The sequence below is a fragment of the Taudactylus pleione genome, unplaced genomic scaffold (assembly GCF_031769625.1).
Source record: "Taudactylus pleione unplaced genomic scaffold, aTauple2 ptg001597l, whole genome shotgun sequence".
NCBI lineage: Eukaryota > Metazoa > Chordata > Amphibia > Anura > Myobatrachidae > Taudactylus > Taudactylus pleione.
The window spans coordinates 1382246-1407784 of record NW_028285994.1 but is presented as its reverse complement, the minus strand read 5'-3'; the positions used below and the strand labels follow the sequence as shown (position 1 = coordinate 1407784).

The window sequence follows — 25539 nt, the reverse complement described above, 5'->3', positions numbered from 1 at the left end:
ACAGGGGGGTACGCAGGAGGAGGCACAGGGGTGATGAGGAGGCTGTGAGGGGTACGCAGGAGGAGGCACAGGGGTGATGAGGAGGCAGTGAGGGGTACGCAGGAGGAGGCACAGGGGTGATGAGGAGGCACAGGGGTGATGAGGAGGCAGTGAGGTGATGAGGAGGCACTGAGGTGATGAGGAGGCAGTGAGGGGTACGCAGGAGGAGGCACAGGGGTGATGAGGAGGCAGTGAGGGGTACGCAGGAGGAGGCAGTGAGGGGTACGCAGGAGGAGGCACAGGGGTGATGAGGAGGCAGTGAGGGGTACGCAGGAGGAGGCACAGGGGTGATGAGGAGGCACAGGGGTGATGAGGAGGCAGTGAGGGGTACGCAGGAGGAGGCACAGGGGGGGTACGCAGGAGGAGGCACAGGGGTGATGAGGAGGCAGTGAGGGGTACGCAGGAGGAGGCACAGGGGGGTACGCAGGAGGAGGCACAGGGGTGATGAGGAGGCTGTGAGGGGTACGCAGGAGGAGGCACAGGGGTGATGAGGAGGCAGTGAGGGGTACGCAGGAGGAGGCACAGGGGTGATGAGGAGGCACAGGGGTGATGAGGAGGCAGTGAGGTGATGAGGAGGCACTGAGGTGATGAGGAGGCAGTGAGGGGTACGCAGGAGGAGGCACAGGGGTGATGAGGAGGCAGTGAGGGGTACGCAGGAGGAGGCAGTGAGGGGTACGCAGGAGGAGGCACAGGGGTGATGAGGAGGCAGTGAGGGGTACGCAGGAGGAGGCACAGGGGTGATGAGGAGGCACAGGGGTGATGAGGAGGCAGTGAGGGGTACGCAGGAGGAGGCACAGGGGGGTACGCAGGAGGAGGCACAGGGGTGATGAGGAGGCAGTGAGGGGTACGCAGGAGGAGGCACAGGGGGGTACGCAGGAGGAGGCACAGGGGTGATGAGGAGGCTGTGAGGGGTACGCAGGAGGAGGCACAGGGGTGATGAGGAGGCAGTGAGGGGTACGCAGGAGGAGGCACAGGGGTGATGAGGAGGCACAGGGGTGATGAGGAGGCAGTGAGGTGATGAGGAGGCACTGAGGTGATGAGGAGGCAGTGAGGGGTACGCAGGAGGAGGCACAGGGGTGATGAGGAGGCAGTGAGGGGTACGCAGGAGGAGGCAGTGAGGGGTACGCAGGAGGAGGCACAGGGGTGATGAGGAGGCAGTGAGGGGTACGCAGGAGGAGGCACAGGGGTGATGAGGAGGCACAGGGGTGATGAGGAGGCAGTGAGGGGTACGCAGGAGGAGGCACAGGGGGGTACGCAGGAGGAGGCACAGGGGTGATGAGGAGGCAGTGAGGGGTACGCAGGAGGAGGCACAGGGGGGTACGCAGGAGGAGGCACAGGGGTGATGAGGAGGCAGTGAGGGGTACGCAGGAGGAGGCACAGGGGTGATGAGGAGGCAGTGAGGTGATGAGGAGGCACTGAGGTGATGAGGAGGCAGTGAGGGGTACGCAGGAGGAGGCACAGGGGACGGTTGGGGAAGGGGATTGTGAGGACGGGAGCCGGTCGGGGGTGACTGAGCCGCGGCCTCCTCCTCCCTCCCCCTCCCGCACGTTTCCTGGTTGGTGATGGCCGGAGGGGGCGGCTACAGGAAGCGGCTCTCACATTCCCAGTGTCACCCAGAGCCTGAGCCTGAGCCGCCGCCAGTCACTGAGCAGCAGCTCCCGCAGCGCTCCCCCGGGGGACAGGCAGCAGCAGGTAGGTGACCCCATAATTCATCCTGCCCCCCCTCTGTTACCCCAGCAGTTACCCTGCCAACCCTCTGTTACCCCAGCAGTTACCCTGCCCCCTCTGTTACCCCAGCAGTTACCCTGCCAACCCTCTGCCCACCAGTTACCCTGCCCCCCTCTGTTACCCCAGCAGTTATCTCTCAGTTACCCCACCAGTTATTCCCCCCCCCTCAGTTACCCCATCAGTTATCCCCCCCTCTGTTACCCCACCAGCTGTCCCACCCTCAGTTACTCCACTCTCTGTTACCCCACCAGTTACCCCCTCTGTTACCCCACCAGTTATCCTCCCCCCTCTGTTACCCCACCAGTTATCCTCCCCCCTCTTACCCCACCAGTTACCCCACCACCCCTCAGTTACCCCACCAGTTACCCTACCACCCTTCAGTTACCCCAGTTATCCTGCCCCCTTCTATTACCCCACCAGTTACCCTGCCACCCCTCAGTTATCCTACTCCCCCTAGTTAACCCACCAGTCATACCCCCCTAGTTACCCCACCAGTCATCCCCCCCAATAGTTACCCCATCAGTCACCCCCACCTAGTTACCCCACCAGTCATCCTCCCCCCCTAGTTACCCTTCCCCCCTACTCACTGACTCTTTGTCTCCTGCAGGTGCCCCCAGAATGTGACACCCAGAGGGGGGACTGATCCCGACATCACCAGCAGTCAGATGGATGGACCCTGACACCAGGAGACAGGACATCCCTGTGCTGCCCCATAATGATTGCTAGCTCTGTGGGCTAAGTGTATTGGTGCCTGTGTGCGGCATACTTACAGCGGAGCCCTCTCATGCCATGCTGTTGCAGGTGGTGTCGCCCCCTTATCCTGCGCACCCTGCTGGAGTGGGCTGTGTGCCTTGTGCGAAGCGGAGTTCCCGCTTTATCGCTGACGTTATTGCCCTGAGGGTTACCTTCCCTCGCTGTGCCCTCTAATAGGCCCCCAGGCAGCCATCCTTATCATGGCGGACCACATGGAGCTGCTGTCAGAGATGCCAGTGGTCAGCCGCATGAGCACGCAGGAAAGACTGAAGCATGCGCAGAAACGGCGAACGCAGCAGCTAAAGAAGTGGGCGCAAGCGGAGAAAGAAGGGCAAAGCAAGAAGGTCAAGGGGCGTCCGAAGAATCAGGGGAGCAAAGAGGAGCGCAGAGTAATGTTCCCCCAAAATGTCACCCTCCTGGAGGCCGCTGCCCGGAACGACATCGAGGAAGGTAAGCGCGCTGTTTCAGATTGCCAAGGTGAAGGCATAGACGGTGTGTGCAGGAGGTGCGCAACAGCATAGATAGTAACGGTACGGTGTGTGCAGGGGGCGCAACAGCATAGATAGTAACGGTACGGTGTGTGCAGGGGGTGCGCAACAGCATAGATAGTAACGGTACGGTGTGTGCAGGGGGTGCAACAGCATAGATAGTAATGGTACGGTGTGTGCAGGGGGTGCGCAACAGCATAGATAGTAATGGTACGGTGTGTGCAGGGGGTGCGCAACAGCATAGATAGTAACGGTATGGTGTGTGCAGGGGGTGCGCAACAGCATAGATGGTAACGGTACGGTGTGTGCAGGGGGTGCGAAACAGCATAGATAGTAACGTAGTGTTCCCTCTAGCTCCGGTGGGAGGCAGGGCGCCGGAGCTAGAGAGGGCATGCCCGTGCGCGCGCCGAAGGCGCGCGCGCCCGAGAAGGGGGCGTGGTCATTGGAAAAGGGGGCGTGTCTATAAGACGCGTCCCCTTTTCGTGACTCTTGGGGGCGTGCCCGGCACTTACGGACACGCCGGGCAGCCCCCAAGCCCTGCAGACAGTGAGAATAGATACCGGGCGCATGCGCCCGGCGTCTATTCTCCGGCGGTGACTGGGTCACCGCATGTTTCTCCACCAGCGGGACACTGCGTCCCGCGGGTGAGAATGGCTCCCGCAGGCTGTTAGGGCAGGGCGCTTTTTGCCCTCCTCCTGGAGGGCAGGGTGCTTTTTTCCCTCCAGAAGGAGGGCAGGGCGCCGCGCCCCGCTAAAACAGCCTAGCGGGAACGCTATAACGGTACGGTGTGTGCAGGGGGTGCAACAGCATAGATAGTAACGGTACGGTGGGTGCAGGGGGTGCGCAACAGCATAGATAGTAACGGTACTGTGTGTGCAGGGGGTGCGCAATAGCATAGATAGTAACGGTACGGTGTGTGCAGGGGGTGCGCAACAGCATAGATAGTAACGGTACGGTGTGTGCAGGGGTTGCGCAACAGCATAGATAGTAACGGTACGGTGTGTGCGGGGGACGCAACAGCATAGATAGTAACGGTACGGTGTGTGCAGGGGGTGCGCAACAGCATAGATAGTAACGGTACGGTGTGTGCAGGGGGTGCATAACAGCATAGATAGTAACGGTACGGTGTGTGCAGGGGGTGCAACAACATAGATAGTAACGGTACGGTGTGTGCAGGGGGTGCAACAGCATAGATAGTAACGGTACGGTGTGTGCAGGGGGTGCAACAGCATAGATAGTAACGGTACGGTGTGTGTGCAGGGGGTGCAACAGCATAGATAGTAACGGTACGGTGTGTGTGCAGGGGGTGCAACAGCATAGATAGTAACGGTACGGTGTGTGCAGGGGGTGCAACAGCATAGATAGTAACGGTACGGTGTGTGCAGGGGGTGCAACAGCATAGATAGTAACGGTACGGTGTGTGCAGGGGGTGCAACAGCATAGATAGTAACGGTACGGTGTGTGCAGGGGGTGCGCAACAGCATAGATAGTAACGGTACGGTGTGTGCAGGAGGTGCGCAACAGCATAGATAGTAACGGTACGGTGTGTGAAACAGCATAGATAGTAACGGTACGGTGTGTGCAGGGGGTGCGAAACAGCATAGATAGTAACGGTACGGTGTGTGCAGGGGGTGCAACAGCATAGATAGTAACGGTACGGTGTGTGCAGGGGGTGCGCAACAGCATAGATAGTAATGGTACAGTGTGGGTGTGCAACAGCATAGATAGTAACGGTACGGTGTGTGCAGGGGGTGCAACAGCATAGATATTAATGGTACGGTGTGTGCAGGAGGTGCGCAACAGCATAGATAGTAACGGTACGTGTGTGCAGGGGGTGCAACAGCATAGATAGCAACGGTACGGTGTGTGCAGGAGGTGCGCAACAGCATAGATAGTAACGGTACGGTGTGTGCAGGGGGTGCGAAACAGCATAGATAGTAACGGTACGGTATGTGCAGGGGGTGCGAAACAGCATAGATAGTAACGGTACGGTGAGTGCAGGGGGTGCAACTGCATAGATAGTAACGGTACGGTGTGTGCAGGGGGTGCGCAAGAGCATAGATAGTAACGGTACGTTGTGTGCAGGGGGTGCAACTGCATAGACAGTAACGGTACGTTGTGTGCAGGGGGTGCAACTGCATAGATAGTAACGGTACGGTGTGTGCAGGGGGTGCAACAGCATAGATAGTAACGGTACGGTGTGTGCAGGGGGTGCAACAGCATAGATAGTAACGGTACGGTGTGTGCAGGGGGTGCAACAGCATAGATAGTAACGGTACGGTGTGTGCAGGGGGTGCAACAGCATAGATAGTAACGGTACGGTGTGTGCAGGGGGTGCAACAGCATAGATAGTAACGGTACGGTGTGTGCAGGGGGTGCAACAGCATAGATAGTAACGGTACGGTGTGTGCAGGGGGTGCAACAGCATAGATAGTAACGGTACGGTGTGTCGTTGGAGGTACCGCTCCGGGTCGCACAGTAATTAGAGGGCGGAGGTGAACGTGATGTAACTGGACTCACCTCACACCTCCTTCACCGCATCCCATCTTCCCTGTGTACGTGTCACTGGCCAGCAATCCAGGGGTTACTTCACCCAGACTCCAATAGCTGAGATGCCAGAGCCAATTACATGTCTGTATGGTTCCTGGATATAGAGTGTCAGTCTACCTACCCACTGTGCCTCCTCCCCCACCTACCCACTCTGCTCCCTCCAACACCTACCCACTCTGCTCCCTCCAACACCTACCCACTGTGCCTCCTCCCCCACCTACCCACTCTGCTCCCTCCAACACCTACCCACTCTGCTCCCTCCAACACCTACCCACTCTGCTCCCTCCAACACCTACCCACTGTGCCTCCTCCCCCACCTACCCACTCTGCCCTCTCCAACACCTACCCACTGTGCCTCCTCCCCCACCTACCCACTCTGCCACCCTCCCCCACCTACCCACTCTGCTCCCTCCAACACCTACCCACTGTGCCTCCTCCCCCACCTATCCACTGTGCCCCCTCCAACACCTACCCACTGTGCCCCTCTCCCCCACCTACCCACTGTGCCCCCCTCCCCCACCTACCCACTGTGCCCCCCTCCCCCACCTACTCATTCTGTCCCCTCCTCCACCTACACTGTGCCCCCTCTCCCTCCTACCCACTCTGCCCCCTCCCCCACCTACCCACTCTTCCCACCTCCCTAACCCCCCCTCCCCTCCCCCTGCGGGTATGTGTGTACTGCTGGCGAGGCTGCGGCCCACCTACCCTCTTTGCCCACCGCCCTAACCCCTCTCCCCTCCCCCTGCGGGTATGTTTGTACTCCTGGCGAGGCTGCCCCCCTCCCCCACCTACCCACTGTGCCTCCTCCCCCACCTATCCACTCTGCCACCTCCAACACCTACCCACTGTGCCCCCCTCCAACACCTACCCACTGTGCCCCCCTCCCCCACCTACCCACTGTGCCCCCCTACCCCACTTACCCACTGTGCCCCCTCCCCCACCTACCCACTGTGCCCCCCTCCCCCACCTACCCACTGTGCCCCCCTCCCCCACCTACCCACTGTGCCCCCCTCCCCCACCTACCCACTGTGCCCCCCTCCCCCACCTACCCACTATGCTCCCCTCCCCCACCTACCCACTATGCCCCCCTCCCCCACCTACCCACTGTGCCCCCCTCCAACACCTACCCACTGTGCCCCCTCCCCACCTACCCACTGTGCCCCCTCCCCCACCTACCCACTATGCCCCCCTCCCCCACCTACCCACTATGCCCCCCTCCCCCACCTACCCACTGTGCCCCCCTCCCCCACCTACCCATTCTGCCCCCTCCTCCACCTACACTGTGCCCCCTCTCCCTCCTACCCACTCTGCCCCCTCCCCCACCTACCCACTCTTCCCACCGCCCTAACCCCCCTCCCCTCCCCCTGCGGGTATGTTTGTACTCCTGGCGAGGCTGCTGCCCACCAACCCTCTCTGCCCACCTCCCTAACCCCCCTCCCCTCCCCCTACGGGTATGTTTGTACTACTGGCGAGGCTGCTGCCCACCTACCCTCTCTGCCCACCGCCCTAACCCCCCCTCCCCCTGCGGGTATGTGTGTACTACTGGCGAGGCTACGGCCCACCTACCCTCCCTGCCCACCTCCCTAACCCCCCCTCCCCTCCCCCTGCGGGTATGTGTGCACTACTGGCGAGGGTGATAAGTGTGACACTGCTGATGGCGTTCTGATCCCAGTTAGAGTGACGTTGGGTGCACCATGCAGGATTAATGGGATTAGTGCGCGTGTGCACAGTACCTGTTACATGTTCTATGCAATACTAGATCCCAGCTCTCATGTCACAGAGCTGCCTGCGGGAAGGGCTTCTTATCCCTCCTGGTGACGTGTAGCTCGTTTTTAGGCAAACGCGCACCGCAGGTGCTGGCAGTGCCACGGCCATAATAAGCACAGACTTGGCACATCTACACGAGTTGGCACTGGGTGGGGGGACACCTATTCTACATATTCTTACCACTGCTGGCACATGGGGGCACCTACAGACCGCAACAGGGTTCATCCATTTAAGGACTCGCTTCAAGAGAACACATGCCACGTTTATGCCCCTTGGCACAGATGTGATTCCCTCTCGCATGCCCATCATTAGGGCATTATCACTATAGAGTGCACACACACGTACTAGTCACGCTGAGATATCCTTGTCCGCCATGGTCTCGAGTGTCATCTCCTCTGTCCCTGGCTTATCACAGAGCACATGTCACCCCTATGATGTCACTCTGTCACCATCTGCGGGTCATGTCTGCTCCAGATGGTGTCACGTGAGGCCAGCTCCTCAGGATCTCCCTGCGTTTCCCTTTATTGGATTTCTGGGGCTGTTGGGCTCTGGGTGAGTGACCTGCAGTTGTCTCGCCGCTGGCAGGGAAGGGGTGGCATGCTGCGTCCTGCGGAATGTCCTGTTTTCTGTCCGGGATACGGTGGCAGGAAGTGGGAGGGCGCATGGCGAGTTGCTGCCGTTATACAGTGTGCTGTCCCGAGCGTTACAACAAGTTCTCACTCATTAATGTCCCTATAGCAACGGGATACACTAATCTGCGGTAGCACGCGCTGTGCCTGTCCCGGGGCACATGGATTTGTCTACTGGTGACAGCAGAATTCGTGCATTAACCCTTAGGGCGGACACCTGATGGAGTCACTGCCCGGCGCTGGCCTGCGCACAGCGCTGATACAGCAATACATGATAGTCATTTAGCGCTGTATATGTCAGTTGTCATAGCGGTCCTCATTCAGCGTTACACGGAAAATGCGACTGTAGAATAAGACGATTGCGGTTTTTCTACCTATGCGGAGTTGGCTGCAAACGTGAGATGTGACCAACGTTACCTAGGTAACAAATGCGCAGTACAGTAAGTGGCCGGAGAGTGTACATAATACGTCCCTGTGTCTGGCCGTCATGTGCCCATGTCCCGTCCGTGCGCCTGACTTGATTCGCGTCTACATGCCTGCTCCATAATCCCTCCTTGTCGTATGCGCGACTTGCCAGGAATAAAAGTCGCGCATCGCGAAAAGGGACGCAAGCGCACTAAGTGACAAAAAGCGCGAGTCGGACAGGTTCTGAGCGCGAGACCTGCACCCTGATCATTCTGTATGTATGACGTATGACATCTCACGTGTACGTGTACTTGCTGGTGCTGAGGAATCTTTATACAATGTTTTACCCCTTTCACGCGGCATTGCTGGGTCGCACCCGGAATTTTGCACACCGGTCCACCCTGGGTGTGACCCGGCTGAGACCCCTTTCAGACTGTCGCCTCGACCTGGCTCATTGCCGGATCGGTGATGTCACCCCCATCATGTGCCGAGCTGAGATCATCTCTTCCCCGTCACATAGACCCAGGTTACTCGTTCATACTGCACCGCGAGCCGGGTGGAAATGCCAGGCGGCTCAACCCGGGTTATTTTAACTGGGTCCTTTCACACTGAGCAATATCCCGGGTTGCTGCGGGTTCACTTGAAATAACCTAGGTTATTACTAATTCCCATTACCGGATGTATTACCAGGAGGATACATGTATTTCTCTGTACCATACAGGACAGGGGTTCTCCACCCCAGCCTGGAAGAACCATCAGCAGGTCATTGTTTCTCTCTGTGAGACAATTAGACCCAGAAAAATAGATCAACTCATCTGTGCATGATTAAGGCAATCCTGAAAATAGGACCTGTTGGTGGAAGTGAAGGATTGGAGTTGAGAACCCCTGCTGTAGAGGAATGTGCCCCCTGCAGGCGGTAGAGGAGGGGACTCATTATAGAGCATTCTTGGCTGGTTTCTTATTTCGAGCCTTGTCCCTTGCTCAGGATTTGCATTAGCCTCAACCCCCCCAGGTCTGACATTAATTAGATTTATTAACAGCAATTTACAAGTAAACAGTAATGAAGCCATGAAAACATATTTCACCCGAGAGTAAATGCGTAAGAAGGAGTTCGGTTACCGGTGATGCCTGGCTGAGTATGGCATGCTTCACTATTATCCTGGGCACCTGTATGGGCTGCGAGGAAACATTGGCAAAGATATGGGTCACAGACTGCACTCCGGGGGCACGTTAATGCCATTACATTGAATCCACCCCCCCATATTATTGGTGTGGATAGAAGATACAACAAGGAATATTATTTACCTGTGCTCCACCATGCCTCTGATCTATTTACGGGTCCAAGCAAGAGACAGACAAATGGCGTCTTGGTGACCATGACGGAATGGTGGGCTCATGAATTGCAGGAATGAGGAGTTTTTGGAATCGGACATTGCATATAAACGTATTATTATACATGGACCAGTGGGTGACGGGGCTCATTTACAGACATGGGGGCACATTCCGTTAGCTGCTGGTTGACTTCCGCGATCTGTGTGCCAGCAGAATGAGCGATAACTGCTGCCTGGCATTTGCTTGCGGGTTGATCATAGGTCTATAATTGAATAGCTCTGGGTAATAGATGCGTGAGCCAACCCTCGGCCAGGTGAACCTGTGTCTGGGTGCGTAACCTGAAGGCTGTCTGTTGTCAGTGGTAACGCCGGGTCCTGGGTCACAGCAGACATTAGACGTGGGGGCTCCTCTAGGTGGGAATGTTTGGTATATCTTGGACTATTGGTGATACGGGTTTAGGTTATTGGTACAGGGGCATCCAGTCATTGTATTTCTCATACATGGGGTGAGGGTAATATTACATATGAAGATCCCTTTATCACACGCTATTTACATTGCCGGCAATCAGAATACAATTGTGAATAAACTAACTCAGGGACACTTAATGTGGCATTCTCCTTCTCTAGTCTGCAGAGTACTAACTATAACTAGTGGCAGCTTATTAGAAAGCATACCTCTATATCAGCGGTTTTCAACCGGTGTGCCGCGGCACACTAGTGTGCCGTGGCCGGTTGTGAAGTGTGCCGCAGGGCTGTCAGAGCCACCGGGCACATTTTACTGTACTTCAGCATCCCGGGCCGCTGAGCTTTTCTGGGAGACTCAGGCGCGACCGGGTAGTGACCTGCAAAGATGCGGCGGCGTGACATCACAGGTCACGCACGCCGCGTTGTCCACTGCCCTCCAGCCCGCTCTGCCAGCCAACGCCCTGCGCCAATCAGCCAGCCCGCGCTCTGTCCAGGCAGGCTCTGCAGCCTGCCTGGATGTCCGCCCGCACGCGATCCTGCTGCAGTGTGAGTGACAAGGGGGGAAGAAATGTGGGTTTTGTGGCGACCAGACATTTTTTTTCTTCTTCGTGGGTACCAGCCATATATTATCCAGCCATATATTTGCCTATTTAGTGGGGAACAATGTGTTTTGTTTTGTTTTTTGTTTCTGTGGGGCCATCCATAGGTTTCTTTTTCTGTGGGGAGCAATTCTGTGGGGCGCAATGTGGTATGGTTGTTTTTTTTGTGGGGAGCAATGTGGTTTTTTTTTTCTGTTAGGCCAGCCAATGGGATTGTTTTATTCTTGTGGGGGCCAATGGGATTGTTTTGTTCCTGTGGGAACTAATGTAGTGTGTTTTTTCATAGTCCGCGCACACCGCATCGCCGGATAGTGTGCCTTGGCAATTTTAAAATCTTGTGTAGTGTGCCGCGAGTTACAAAAGGTTGAAAATCACTGCTCTATATAGTAACTTAAACCAATACTATAGGAAACAATTACTTACAATACTGATGTAGACTAGAATAACTATGCACCTAAACAGGCGGGCGGATTGGTCGTAGGCGTCACTGGAAGATGTATGTAATTTGTTTTGTCCAACATGTAACAGGAAATGGGCAACAAGCTTAGTGATCTCCCATGCTGGTCTCCACACAGTCTGTGGGACACGGGCTATGGTCAGGGGGCTCTTCCATGAGCTTGTCATCCAGAAGTGATCATGCTACAAATCTGGGGTGCTATATACATTATGATGTACTGTATGGCAATACCTTGATGCTCAGTGGACCATATGACATTCAGTGGAATGCTGTCTGTACTGTATGGCAGTCACTGGGATGCTGTCTGCACAGTACAGCACTCACTGGGAGGCTGTCTGTCCAGAATGGCAGTCACAGGGAGGCTGTCTGTCCAGTATGGCAGTCACAGGGAGGCTGTCTGTCCAGTATGGCAGTCACAGGGAGGCTGTCTGTCCAGTATGGCAGTCACAGGGAGGCTGTCTGTCCAGTATGGCAGTCACAGGGAGGCTGTCTGTCCAGTATGGCAGTCACAGGGAGGCTGTCTGTCCAGTATAGCAGTCACAGGGAGGCTGTCTGTCCAGTATGGCAGTCACAGGGAGGCTGTCCAGTATGGCAGTCACTGGGATGTATGGTGGTAACTATGATGCTCAGTTTAATGTGTGGCAGTCCCTGGAATAATCTCTGTAGTTTATGGTGGTAACCAAGCTGGTCTCTATGGTGGTGACTGAGATGCTCTCTGTACTGTATGATGATCACTGGCATCAGGGGCATAGCAAGACCTACGGGGGCCCCATAGCAAAATTTCCAAAGCCCTCTCCCTGTGCAAATAATTTTATAGTTTATCCATTTTTCTACTTCAGGGTCCATAGGGTATCCACAGGATACCTTGGGGTATAGGTGTGACGTCAGTCGCAGGGCACCAAAGAGTTAAGCTTTCAGCCTCCCAGGATGCACTAGGTCCCCCTCCTATACCCCGCCCCCGGGCCAAGGCACCCCAGTTTAGTTTGGTGCCCGGCCGGAGTCGGGTGCACCTGTTGGAGTGGGGGCTAGAAGAGCCCCTGAAGCTTATTCTTCATGCAGCTGTGGCTGCACAACTGGATGAACAGCATGGACAGTCAGTCCTGACGTCCATGCTGTCTTCCCTACACCCCGCCGGTACCAGAACGCCGGTACTGATCCGGGGATGCTGGTGGGCGTCTGGGGTCACAGCTAGCGGTGACCCCAGATGCTCCGGACCATGGCCGGATTCAAGGGGGACAGAGGTAAGCAGCGGGGTCCCGCGGTGGGTCCCCGCTGATCACATGGTCCTAAGTCCCCAGGCAGGGGGCTCCCTGGGGACTGGCTGCAGCGTGGAGCCAGGCGACCAACCTGCGCTTCCACTACCCCCTGGGACAGCGGACCGCAGCAGAGCGGTAGCGCTGCGGCGTCCCAGGGGTTAAATGCATGCCAGGGGAGCGCGCCTTCCCTGTCTCACAGCCGGCGCCTCCCCCGCTGCACACAGCCCTCTCTGCATGCTGCCGACTGGTCCTGTGGCAGCGCTCCTCCCCCAGGCCAGCCTCCTCTCTGCTCCTCGGCGGCCATCTTCTCCAGAACGCATGGTGAACGCTGCTGGAAGCGCTGGACGGAAGCATCGTGGTCTGGGTCCCCCCGCATACCTCTCCTCCGCTGTGGTCAGGTCTGTGTATGCAGCGCTGTGTCCTACCAGGCCCTGTGTCTGTGTAGTTGAGTGATCAGCGCTGTTAGTGCAGGAATTGTTATTTTTCTGCATTGTATGTGACTGTGCTAGCGCTGCCTGTAACTTTTCTTCTCTAAACTGTCAGCTTTATTACTGTCCCTGTTCTTTCTGCTAAAGCCCTTGCGGTGCGGTGCTGCAGGGTGGTCTCTCGCCTATTTAATACTTAATTGGTGAGAGAGGTCACATACGTGGTGCCATCATGTCTGAAAGTGATTTTCCCCTCCGGCTACAGTGTACCACGTGCAAAGTACCGTTAGCGGAGGGGGAGGGTAGCGCGGAGGGCCTTTGCCGGCAGTGTTTGTCCATGGCGCGGCCTATTACGGTTACAGCACCGGTACAGGAGCCGCCCTGGGCTTGTTTCGCTCAGGCGTTAACAGCTTTAGTGGGCCAGTTAGCTCCGCAGCCCCCGTTTACTCCGATGGGTTTGTCCCAGCAGTCTGTGGTGTCGTCACCCATGCAGGGGTTCCCACGACAATTGGTGGTACCCCACAGTCTCCCTATTTCCCCGCTCCCGGGTTCTCAGGAGCCAGCGTGGGTTAACTCCCTGACGAGTTCTGTACAGCACTTGTCGGATGTGTTGCAAGGGGAGTCTGTGATGCGGTCTCATAAAAGGCCGGTGGCGTCTCTGTCCGCTCCTTATGAGGATGACGAAGGGACGTCTGATGATGGGGAGATTCTAGATCCTTACGATCAGGAACCTCTCCATACTAAGGACGCTGATGCTAAGTCCAAAGTATATATTCCTGGACTTATTCGGGCAGTCCGCACAGCCTTGGTGATTGAGGACGAAGTTCCCCCAGCGGCTAAATCTAAGTATGCCTTTTTCAAAGATGTGAAGGGCGATGCCACAGTCTTTCCTCTTTCGGGTCAGTTGGTGGACCATTTAGAGGAGGCGTGGAAACAACCTGGCAAAAGATACCAGCCGCAGAGACGCCTGGCGGTGGCTTATCCGTTCGCGGATAATTATTTTGCGAAGTGGGAATCCCCTCCACAGGTGGATTCTCACGTGACCCGTCTTGTCCGTAGTGCCACATTGCCGATGCCATCCATGTCCTCCCTTAAGGATGCTACGGACTGCAAGGTAGAAATCTGCCTGAAGTCCGCTTATTCCCTTGCAGGGGGGGCAGCACGGCCGGCTATGGCCATTTGCTGGGTTGCCAGAGCGATGGAGCGCTGGGCGGATTCATTAGAGGCTTCTTTTGAATCCGACTGTCCGGCCGATCAGGCGGAGTTGATTGGCAACTCCTACATCAACGAGGCGGCTCTATGACATTAGTACTCTGGTGTCTAGAATTTCTTCAGCAGCGGTAGCTGCTCGTCGCACCTTGTGGCTGCGATCCTGGAAGGCGGACGCAGATTCCAAGAAAGGTCTGGAAGCGTTGCCGTTTACCGGAGAAGTTCTCTTCGGTCCGGATCTGGATAACATTGTGGCCACGCTGGCGGCAGCCAAATCTGCCTGTCTCCCGTCGGCCGCTGCTCCTTCTGGTTCGGGACCATCGTCCTTTCGGTCATCTAGGGCCCAGGGCAGGCCCAAACCACAGTCGTTTCCTCGACAGGCTGGCCCTAAGAAATCGGTCAAGCCCCGGAAGCAGGCATGGAGTACCAGACGTCCGGCCCCCAAGCCAGATGACAAGCCTGCGGCCTGACGGTCCGGGCCTCCCTTTGGGGGATCCCAGGGTGGGAGGCCGCCTGCTACAGTTCGCCCAGTGTTGGTCGACCACTACGACAGACACTTGGGTTCTGGAGGTGGTTTCCCACGGATACGCCCTCTCCTTCCGGCACAGACCCCCGGCTCGCTTCTTCACCACGGGTCTCCCATCAGACCGGAACAAGGCTACGGAGCTGCGGAAGGTATTGCACACTATGCTCCAGGCTGGAGTTATAGTGGCGGTTCCATTCTCCCAGAGGGGCCAGGGTTTCTATTCAAATCTATTTTTGGTACAGAAACCCAATGGGTCATATCGTCCGATTCTCAACCTCAAAGCACTCAACAAGTCTTTGCGGGTCCCGAAGTTTCGGATGGAGACCCTACGGTCCATCATTCTGGCGCTGGAACCTGGGGACTACTTGGTGTCATTGGACATACAGGACGCTTACCTGCATGTCCCTATTCTTTGGCGCCATCAACAGTTCCTCAGGTTTGCAATCAGCAGCGACCACTTCCAGTTTCGGGCGTTACCTTTTGGCCTGGCAACAGCACCACGTGTTTTCACCAAGGTGATGGCGGTCATGGCGGCTTCTCTGCGGCTGCAGGGAGTCCGCATGTTGCCGTATTTGGACGACCTGTTATTGGTGGCAGGATCTCCAGAGCTCCTGTTACGCCACTTGGACCTGACCATTGCACTGCTGCAACGGCACGGCTGGCTAATCAACTGGCAGAAGTCCACTCTAATCCCGTCTCGGAGGATTCTGCATCTTGGAGCCTTATTGGACTCGGGACAGCAAAGGATCTTCGTGACGGAGGACAAGATCTCTGCTTTACAGTCAAGGGTGCGCAGTTGTCTGCACAGCCGCCGGGTGTCCTTACACTCGGCAATGAGGTTACTGGGCTCCATGGTGTCGGTGTTCGACATGGTGGAATACGCCCAGTTTCACTCCAGACCTCTGCAGCACCTGATCCTGTCCAAGTGGAACGGGCTGACTCAGTCTCTGAAGTCCCAGACGATTGTGCTCACCCAGGAGGTTCGCCTGTCCCTTACGTGGTGGTTACAGACGACCCACCTCAACAAGGGACGTCCGTTCTGGGTTCCAAATTGGGTCCTGTTGACAACGGACGCCAGTCTTCGGGGCTGGGGAGCAGTTTCGGGTCCACACTTGTTCCAGGGCAGGTGGACGCCGACAGAAGCGGAGCTTCCAATAAATATCTTGGAACTCCGTGCGGTCTTCAATGCTCTCCAGCAGGCACAGCGGTTTCTCCAGGGTCGCCCGGTGCAGGTCCAGTCGGACAATGCTACCACCGTGGCCTACATAAACAGGCAAGGAGGAACTCGCAGTCGGGCGGCTCTCGTAGAGGTCTCTCGGATCCTGGTTTGGGCGGAGCGCAATCTTCCGGCCATATCAGCGGTCTTCATCCCGGGAGTGCTCAATTGGGAGGCGGACTTTCTAAGTCGCCAGGACGTTCATCCGGGGGAATGGTCCCTGCACCCGGACGTTTTTCAACTACTGGTGGACAGGTGGGGTCTTCCAGAAATCGACCTCATGGCGTCCCGGCACAACAACAAGTTGCCGGTGTACGGGTCTCGCACAAGAGACGAAGGGGCGTCTCTGGTGGATGCTCTGTCCGTCCGGTGGACGTTCCGGTTCGCATACCTGTTCCCTCCGGTCTCCCTTCTTCCACGGGTAATCCGGAAATTCAAACAGGAAGGAGGGACGCTCCTGTTGATAGCTCCCGCGTGGCCCAGACGGCACTGGTTCTCAGACCTTCAGGGTCTGTCCGTGGACATTCCTCTGCGGTTGCCGCTACGACCGGACCTTCTGTCTCAGGGTCCTTGCCTTCACCCGGACCTGACTCGGCTGTCTTTGACGGCGTGGCTGTTGAGACGGCCATGCTGAGGTCCCGGGGGTTTTCCAGCTCTGTGGTGCGTACCATGTTACGAGCTCGGAAACCGTCTTCCGCGAGGATATACCATCGCGTGTGGCATACGTTCTTCCAGTGGTGTCGACCGAGAGGTTATGCACCGCGGGAGTTTCGTCTGTCTCTGATTCTCGCCTTCCTGCAAGCGGGACTAGATCATGGGCTTCGCCTTGCTTCTTTGAAGGTACAGGTTTCGGCCCTATCTGTCTGGTTTCACCGTAGGATTGCTACAATCCCGGATGTGCGCACCTTTATGCAGGGTGTTCTCCGCATTCAGCCGCCCTTTGTTCCACCTGTGGCGCCTTGGGATTTGGCTGTGGTCCTGAGGGCTCTCCAAGGACCGCCGTTTGAACCACTGGGCTCAGTGGATCTTAAATGGACAACAGCTAAGACTGTTTTCCTTCTGGCCATTGCTTCGGCCAGACGTGTTTCTGAGTTAGGGGCTCTTTCTTGTAGACCCCCTTTCTTGGTTTTTTATGGGAACAGGGCAGTGCTCCGCACTCGGCCCGAGTTTCTTCCCAAAGTTGTTTCCCAGTTTCATATTAACGAGGAAATAGTTGTTCCGGCCTTTAACTCACCGGGTCTTTCCGTGGGTGAGGCCTCTTTGGATGTTGTGCGGGCCTTAAGGACTTATGTTGACCGCACTTCTTCGTTTAGGAAGTCGGACGCTTTGTTTGTCCTCTTTGGCTTCCGTAAAAAGGGTTGGCCTGCTTCAAAGCAAACTTTGGCAGCCTGGATCCGTATGGCTATTTCTGAAGCTTATCTTCATGAAGGCCTACCGGTCCCTCCTTCTCTGAAGGCTCATTCCACTAGGTCTGTGGGTCCTTCGTGGGCAGCTCGACGTGGTGCCTCGGCAGTTCAGATCTGCAAGGCTGCTACGTGGTCTTCTGTCCATACCTTCGTGAGGTATTACAGGTTTGACACCTTCGCCTCTCAGGATGCTTCCTTCGGGCGGCGGATTCTCCTTTCTGCACAGGAGCGTCCCCACCCTTAAAGGATACTGCTTTGGGACATCCCCAAGGTATCCTGTGGATACCCTATGGACCCTGAAGTAGAAAATATGAGATATGGTAAGAACTTACCCTTGTTATCTCTATTTCTACGAAGTCCATAGGGTTCCACAGGACTCCCGCCCTGTCGCACCTGTGCTGCAGATGGGCTTTGCTCTGGTCACCGGTTTTCCGTCTCCCTCTGGTGAGAATGTGATTCTTGTATGTGTCCAGATCTTTGTTCTCTCTCTTCCTTCTCCTCCTCCGGCCTATGGCTTGGTAACTAACTGAGGTGTCTTGGCCCGGGGGCGGGGTATAGGAGGGGGACCTAGTGCATCCTGGGAGGCTGAAAGCTTAACTCTTTGGTGCCCTGCGACTGACGTCACACCTATACCCCAAGGTATCCTGTGGAACCCTATGGACTTCGTAGAAATAGAGATAACAAGGGTAAGTTCTTACCATATCTCATATTTTTTTTTGTAAATGATCTAATATCTGCCTACTTAGCTAATATGCAGGATTAAATAATGGTGATTGGCCTACAGTAAGTAGTATAAATGTACGGTGATTGGCATACAGTAAGTGGTATAAATGTACGGTGATTATCATACTGTAAGTAGTATAAATGTACGGTGATTAGCATGCGGTAAGGGGTATAAATGTACGGTGATTGGCATACAGTAAGGGGTATAAATGTTCGGTGATTAGCATACAGTAAGTAGTATAAATGTACGGTGATTGGCATACAGTAAGTGGTATAAATGTACGGTGATTATCATACTGTAAGTAGTATAAATGTACGGTGATTAGCATGCGGTAAGGGGTATAAATGTACGGTGATTGGCATACAGTAAGGGATATAAATGTATGGTGATTAGCATACAGTAAGGGGTATAAATGTATGGTGATTGGCATACAGTAAGTGGTATAAATGTACGGTGACTGGCATACAGTAAGGGATATAAATGTATGGTGATTAGCATACAGTAAGGGGTATAAATGTATGGTGATTGGCATACAGTAAGGGGTATAAATGTACGGTGATTGGCATACAGTAAGGGGTATAAATGTACGGTGATTGGCATACAGTAAGGGGTATAAATGTACGGTGATTGGCATACAGTAAGGGGTATAAATGTACGGTGATTGGCATACAGTAAGGGGTATAAATGTACGGTGATTGGCATACAGTAAGGGGTATAAATGTACGGTGATTAGCATACAGTAAGCAGTATAAATGTATGGTGATTAGCATACAGTAAGGGGTATAAATGTTTGGTGATTAGCATACAGTAAGGGGTATAAATGTATGGTGATTAGCATACAGTAAGGGGTATAAATGTACGGTGATTAGCATACAGTAAGGGGTATAAATGTACGGTGATTGGCATACAGTAAGGGGTATAAATGTACAGTGATTGGCATACAGTAAGGGTTATAAATGTACGGTGATTGGCATACAGTAAGGGATATAAATGTACGGTGATTAGCATACAGTAAGGGGTATAAATGAACGGTGATTGGCATACAGTAAGGGGTATAAATGTACGGTGATTAGCATACAGTAAGGGGTATAAATGTATGGTGATTAGCATACAGTAAGGGGTATAAATGTACGGTGATTAGCATACAGTAAGGGATATAAATGTACGGTGATTGTCATACAGTAAGGGGTATAAATGTACGGTGATTGGCATACAGTAAGGGGTATAAATGTACGGTGATTGGCATACAGTAAGGGGTATAAATGTACGGTGATTGGCATACAGTAAGGGGTATAAATGTACGGTGATTAGCATAAAGTAAGGGATATAAATGAATGGTGATTAGCATACAGTAAGGGGTATAAATGTACGGTGATTAGCATACGGTAAGGGGTATAAATGTACGGTGATTAGCATACGGTAAGGGGTATAAATGAATAGTGATTAGCATACAGTAAGGGGTATAAATGTACGGTGATTAGCATACAGTAAGGGGTATAAATGTACGGTGATTAGCATACAGTAAGGGGTATAAATGTATGGTGATTGGCATACAGTAAGCTGTATAAATGTACTGTGATTGGCATACAGTAAGGGGTATAAATGTATGGTGATTGGCATACAGTAAGGGGTATAAATGAATAGTGATTAGCATACAGTAAGGGGTATAAATGTATGGTGATTAGTATACAGGAAGGGGTATAAATGTACGGTGATTAGCATACAGGAAGGGGTATAAATGTATGGTGATTAGTATACAGGAAGGGGTATAAATGTACGGTGATTAGCATACAGGAAGGGGTATAAATGTATGGTGATTAGCATACAGTAAGGGGTATAAATGTACGGTGATTAGCATACAGGAAGGGGTATAAATGTACGGTGATTAGCATACAGGAAGGGGTATAAATGTATGGTGATTGGCATACAGTAAGGGGTATAAATGTACGGTGATTGGCATATAGTAAGTGGTATAAATGTACGGTGATTAGCGTACAGTAAGGGGTATAAATGTACGGTGATTAGCATACAGGAAGGGGCATACAGTAAGGGGTATAAATGTACGGTGATTGGCATACAGGAAGGGGCATACAGTAAGGGGTATAAATGAATGGTGATTGGCATACAGTAAGGGGTATAAATATACGGTGATTGGCATACAGTAAGGGGTATAAATGTACGGTGATTGGCATACAGTAAGGGGTATAAATGTACGGTGATTAGCATACAGTAAGGGGTATCAATGTACGGTGATTGGCATACAGAAAGGGGTATAAATGTACGGTGATTGGCATACAGAAAGGGGTATAAATGTTCGGTGATTGGCATACAGTAAGGGGTATAAATGTACGGTGATTGGCATACAGTAAGGGGTATAAATGTACGGTGATTGGCATACAGTAAGGGGTATAAATGTACGGTGATTGGCATACAGTAAGGGGTATAAATGTACGGTGATTGGCATACAGTAAGGGGTATAAATGTACGGTGATTAGCATACAGTAAGGGGTATAAATGTATGGTGATTAGCATACAGTAAGGGGTATAAATGTACGGTGATTGGCATACAGTAAGGGGTATAAATGTACGGTGATTGGCATACAGTAAGTTGTATCAATGTACGGTGATTGGCATACAGTAAGGGGTATAAATGTACGGTGATTGGCATACAGTAAGGGGTATAAATGTATGGTGATTGGCATACAGTAAGGGGAATAAATGTACGGTGATTGGCATACAGTAAGGGGAATAAATGTACGGTGATTGGCATACAGTAAGGGGTATAAATGTACGGTGATTGGCATACAGTAAGGGGTATAAATGTAGGGTGATTGGCATACAGTAAGGGGTATAAATGTAGGGTGATTGGCATACAGTAAGGGGTATAAATGTAGGGTGCGGTGATTGGCATACAGTAAGGGGTATAAATGTACGGTGATTGGCATACAGTAAGGGGTATAAATGTACGGTGATTGGCTTACAGTAAGGGGTATAAATGTACGGTGATTGGCATACAGTAAGCGGTATTAATGTGCGGTGATTGGCATACAGTAAGGTGTATAAATGTACGGTGATTGGCATACAGTAAGGGGTATAAATGTACGGTGATAAGCATACAGTAAGGGGTATAAATGTACGGTGATTGGCATACAGTAAGGGGTATAAATGTACGGTGATTAGCATACAGTAAGGGGTATAAATGTACGGTGATTAGCATACAGTAAGCGGTAAAATGTACGGTGATTGGCATACAGTAAGCGGTATAAATGTTCGGTGATTGGCATACAGTAAGGGGTATAAATGTACGGTGATTGGCATACAGTAAGGGGTATAAATGTACGGTGATTGGCATACAGTAAGGGGTATAAATGTACGGTGATAGGCATACAGTAAGCGGTATAAATGTACGGTGATTAGTATACATGAAGGGGTATAAATGTACGGTGATTAGTATACAGAATGGGGTATAAATGTACGGTGATTAGTATACAGTAAGGGGTATAAATGTACGGTGATTAGTATACAGGAAGGGGTATAAATGTAGGGTGATTAGTATACAGTAAGGGGTATAAATGTACGGTGATTAGTATACAGTAAGCGGTATAAATATACGGTGATTAGTATACAGGAAGGGGTATAAATGTACGGTGATTAGTATACAGAATGGGGTATAAATGTACGGTGATTAGCATACAGTAAGTGGTATAAATGTACGGTGATTAGTATACAGTAAGGGGTATAAATGTACAGTGATTAGCATACAGGAAGGGGTATAAATGTACGGTGATTGGCATACAGGAAGGGGTATAAATGTAGGGTGATTAGCATACAGTAAGGGGTATAAATGTACGGTGATTGGCCTACAGTAAGCGGTATAAATGTACGGTGATTAGTATACAGTAAGCGGTATAAATATACGGTGATTAGTATACAGGAAGGGGTATAAATGTACGGTGATTAGTATACAGAATGGGGTATAAATGTACGGTGATTAGCATACAGGAAGAGGTATAAATGTATGGTGATTGGTATACAGGAAGGGGTATAAATGTACGGTGATTGGCATACAGTAAGGGGTATAAATGTACGGTGATTAGCATACAGTAAGGGGTATAAATGTACGGTGAGTAGCATACAGTAAGGGGTATAAATGTACGGTGAGTAGCATACAGTAATGGATATAAATGTACGGTGATTGGCATACAGGAAGGGGTATACAGTAAGGGATATAAATGTACGGTGATTGGCATACAGTAAGGGGTATACAGTAAGGGATATAAATGTACGGTGATTGGCATACAGTAAGGGGTATAAATGTACGGTGATTAGCATACAGTAAGGGGTATACAGTAAGGGATATAAATGTACGGTGATTGGCATACAGTAAGGGGTATAAATGTACGGTGAGTGGCATACAGTAAGGGGTATAAATGTACGGTGATTGGCATACAGTAAGGGGAATAAATGTACGGTGATTGGCATACAGTAAGGGGTATAAATGTATGGTGATTAGCATACAGTAAGGGGTAAAAATGTACGGTGATTAGTATACAGTAAGGGGTATAAATGTACAGTGATTGGCATACAGTAAGGGGTATAAATGTACGGTGATTGGCATACAGTAAGGGGAATAAATGTACGGTGATTGGCATACAGTAAGGGGTATAAATGTGTGGTGATTAGCATACAGTAAGGGGTAAAAATGTACGGTGATTAGTATACAGTAAGGGGTATAAATGTACAGTGATTGGCATACAGTAAGGGGTATAAATGTACGGTGATTAGCATACAGTAAGGGGTATACAGTAAGGGATATAAATGTACGGTGATTGGCATACAGTAAGGGGTATAAATGTACGGTGAGTGGCATACAGTAAGGGGTATAAATGTACGGTGAGTGGCATACAGTAAGGGGAATAAATGTACGGTGATTGGCATACAGTAAGGGGTATAAATGTATGGTGATTAGCATACAGTAAGGGGTAAAAATGTACGGTGATTAGTATACAGTAAGGGGTAGTGGTATAAATGTACGGTGATTGGCATACAGTAAGGGGTATAAATGTACGGTGATTAGCATACAGTAAGGGGTATAAATGTACGGTGATTAGCATACAGTAAGGGGTATAAATGTACGGTGATTGGCGTAGAGTAAGGGGTATAAATGTACGGTGATTGGCGTACAGTAAGCGGTATAAATGTACGGTGATTGGCGGACAGTAAGGGGTATAAATGTACGGTGATTAGTATACAGGAAGGGGTATAAATGTATGGTGATTGGCATACAGTAAGGGGTATAAATGTACGGTGATTGGTATACAGGAAGGGGTATAAATGTACGGTGATTGGCATACAGTAAGGGGTATAAATGAATAGTGATTAGCATACAGTAAGGGGTATAAATGTATGGTGATTGGCATACAGTAAGGGGTATAAATGTATGGTGATTGGTATACAGTAAGGGGTATAAATGAATAGTGATTAGCATACAGTAAGGGGTATAAATGTATGGTGATTGGCATACAGTAAGGGGTATAAATGTATGGTGATTAGCATACAGTAAGGGGTATAAATGTACGGTGATTGGCATACAGTAAGGGGTATAAATGTACGGTGATTAGCATACAGTAAGGGGTATAAATGTACGGTGATTAGCATACAGTAAGGGGTATAAATGTATGGTGATTAGCATACAGGAAGGGGTATAAATGTAGGGTGATTAGCATACAGTAAGGGGTATAAATGTACGGTGATTGGCATACAGTAAGCAGTATAAATGTTCGGTGATTGGCATACAGTAAGGGGTATAAATGTACGGTGATTGGCATATAGTAAGTGGTATAAATGTACGGTGATTAGCGTACATTAAGGGGTATAAATGTTCGGTGATTGGCATACAGTAAGGGGTATAAATGTACTGTGATTGGCATATAGTAAGTGGTATAAATGTACGGTGATTAGCGTACATTAAGGGGTATAAATGTATGGTGATTGGCATATAGTAAGTGGTATAAATGTACGGTGATTAGCGTACAGTAAGGGGTTTAAATGTACGGTGATTGGCATATAGTAAGTGGTATAAATGTACGGTGATTAGCGTACATTAAGGGGTATAAATGTACGGTGATTGGCATATAGTAAGTGGTATAAATGTACGGTGATTAGCGTACAGTAAGGGGTATAAATGTACGGTGATTGGCATATAGTAAGTGGTATAAATGTACGGTGATTAGCGTATAGTAAGGGGTATAAATGTACGGTGATTAGCATACAGGAAGGGGCATACAGTAAGGGGTTCAAATGTACGGTGATTGCCATACAGGAAGGGGTATAAATGTACGGTGATTGGCATACAGTAAGGGGTACAAAAAAGTACGGTGATTGGCATACAGTAAGGGGTATAAATGTACGGTGATTGGCATACAGAAAGGGGTATAAATGTACGGTGATTGGCATACAGTAAGGGGTATCAATGTACGGTGATTGGCATACAGTAAGTGGTATCAATGTACGGTGATTGGCATACAGTAAGGGGAATAAATGTACGGTGATTGGCATACAGTAAGGGGTATAAATGTACGGTGATTGGCATACAGTAAGGGGTATAAATGTAGGGTGCGGTGATTGGCATACAGTAAGGGGTATAATTGTACGGTGATTGGCATACAGTAAGGGGTATAAATGTACGGTGATTGGCATACAGTAAGGGGTATAAATGTAGGGTGATTGGCATACAGTAAGGGATATAAATGTACTGTGATTGGCATACAGTAAGGGGTATAAATGTACGGTGATTGGCATACAGTAAGGGGTATAAATGTACGGTGATTGGCATACAGTAAGCGGTATAAATGTACGGTGATTGGCATACAGTAAGGGGTATAAATGTACGGTGATTGGCATACAGTAAGGGGTATAAATGTACGGTGATTGGCATACAGTAAGGGGTATAAATGTACGGTGATTGGCATACAGTAAGGGGTATAAATGTACGGAGATTGGCATACAGTAAGCGGTATAAATGTACGGTGATTGGCATACAGTAAGCGGTATAAATGTACGGTGATTGGCATACAGTAAGCGGTATAAATGTTCGGTGATTGGCATACAGTAAGGGGTATTAATGTACGGTGATTGGCATACAGTAAGGGGTATAAATGTACGGTGATTGGCATACAGTAAGGGGTATAAATGTATGGTGATTATTGATTGGTATACATTAACGGGTATAAATGTACGGTGATTGGCATACAGTAAGGGGTATAAATGTACGGTGATTGGCATACAGTAAGGGGTATAAATGTACGGTGATTGGCATACAGTAAGGGGTATAAATGTACGGTGATTAGCATACAGTAAGGGGTATAAATGTACGGTGATTGGCATACAGTAAGGGGTATAAATGTACGGTGATTGGCATACAGTAAGGGGTATAAATGTTCGGTGATTGGCATACAGAAAGGGGTATAAATGTATGGTGATTGGCATATAGTAAGGGGTATAAATGTACGGTGATTAGCATACAGTAAGGGGCATACAGTAAGGGGTATAAATGTACGGTGATTG

At 51.3% G+C, this 25539-nt stretch overlaps 1 protein-coding gene across 1 annotated transcript in view; it reads left to right on the top strand.

Moving 5' to 3' along the window:
- Window positions 1–1632: 1632 nt before the first annotated feature.
- The window catches only part of PPP1R16A (protein phosphatase 1 regulatory subunit 16A), a 155453-nt gene continuing 131546 nt past the window's right edge, over window positions 1633–25539 (top strand). Inside the window, exons 1-2 of the mRNA XM_088464131.1 lie at window positions 1633–1731; window positions 2375–2970. Coding sequence (XP_088320257.1) covers window positions 2721–2970 — 250 coding nt within the window. The 5' untranslated portion in view covers window positions 1633–1731; window positions 2375–2720. The remainder of the gene's footprint in view (window positions 1732–2374; window positions 2971–25539) is intronic.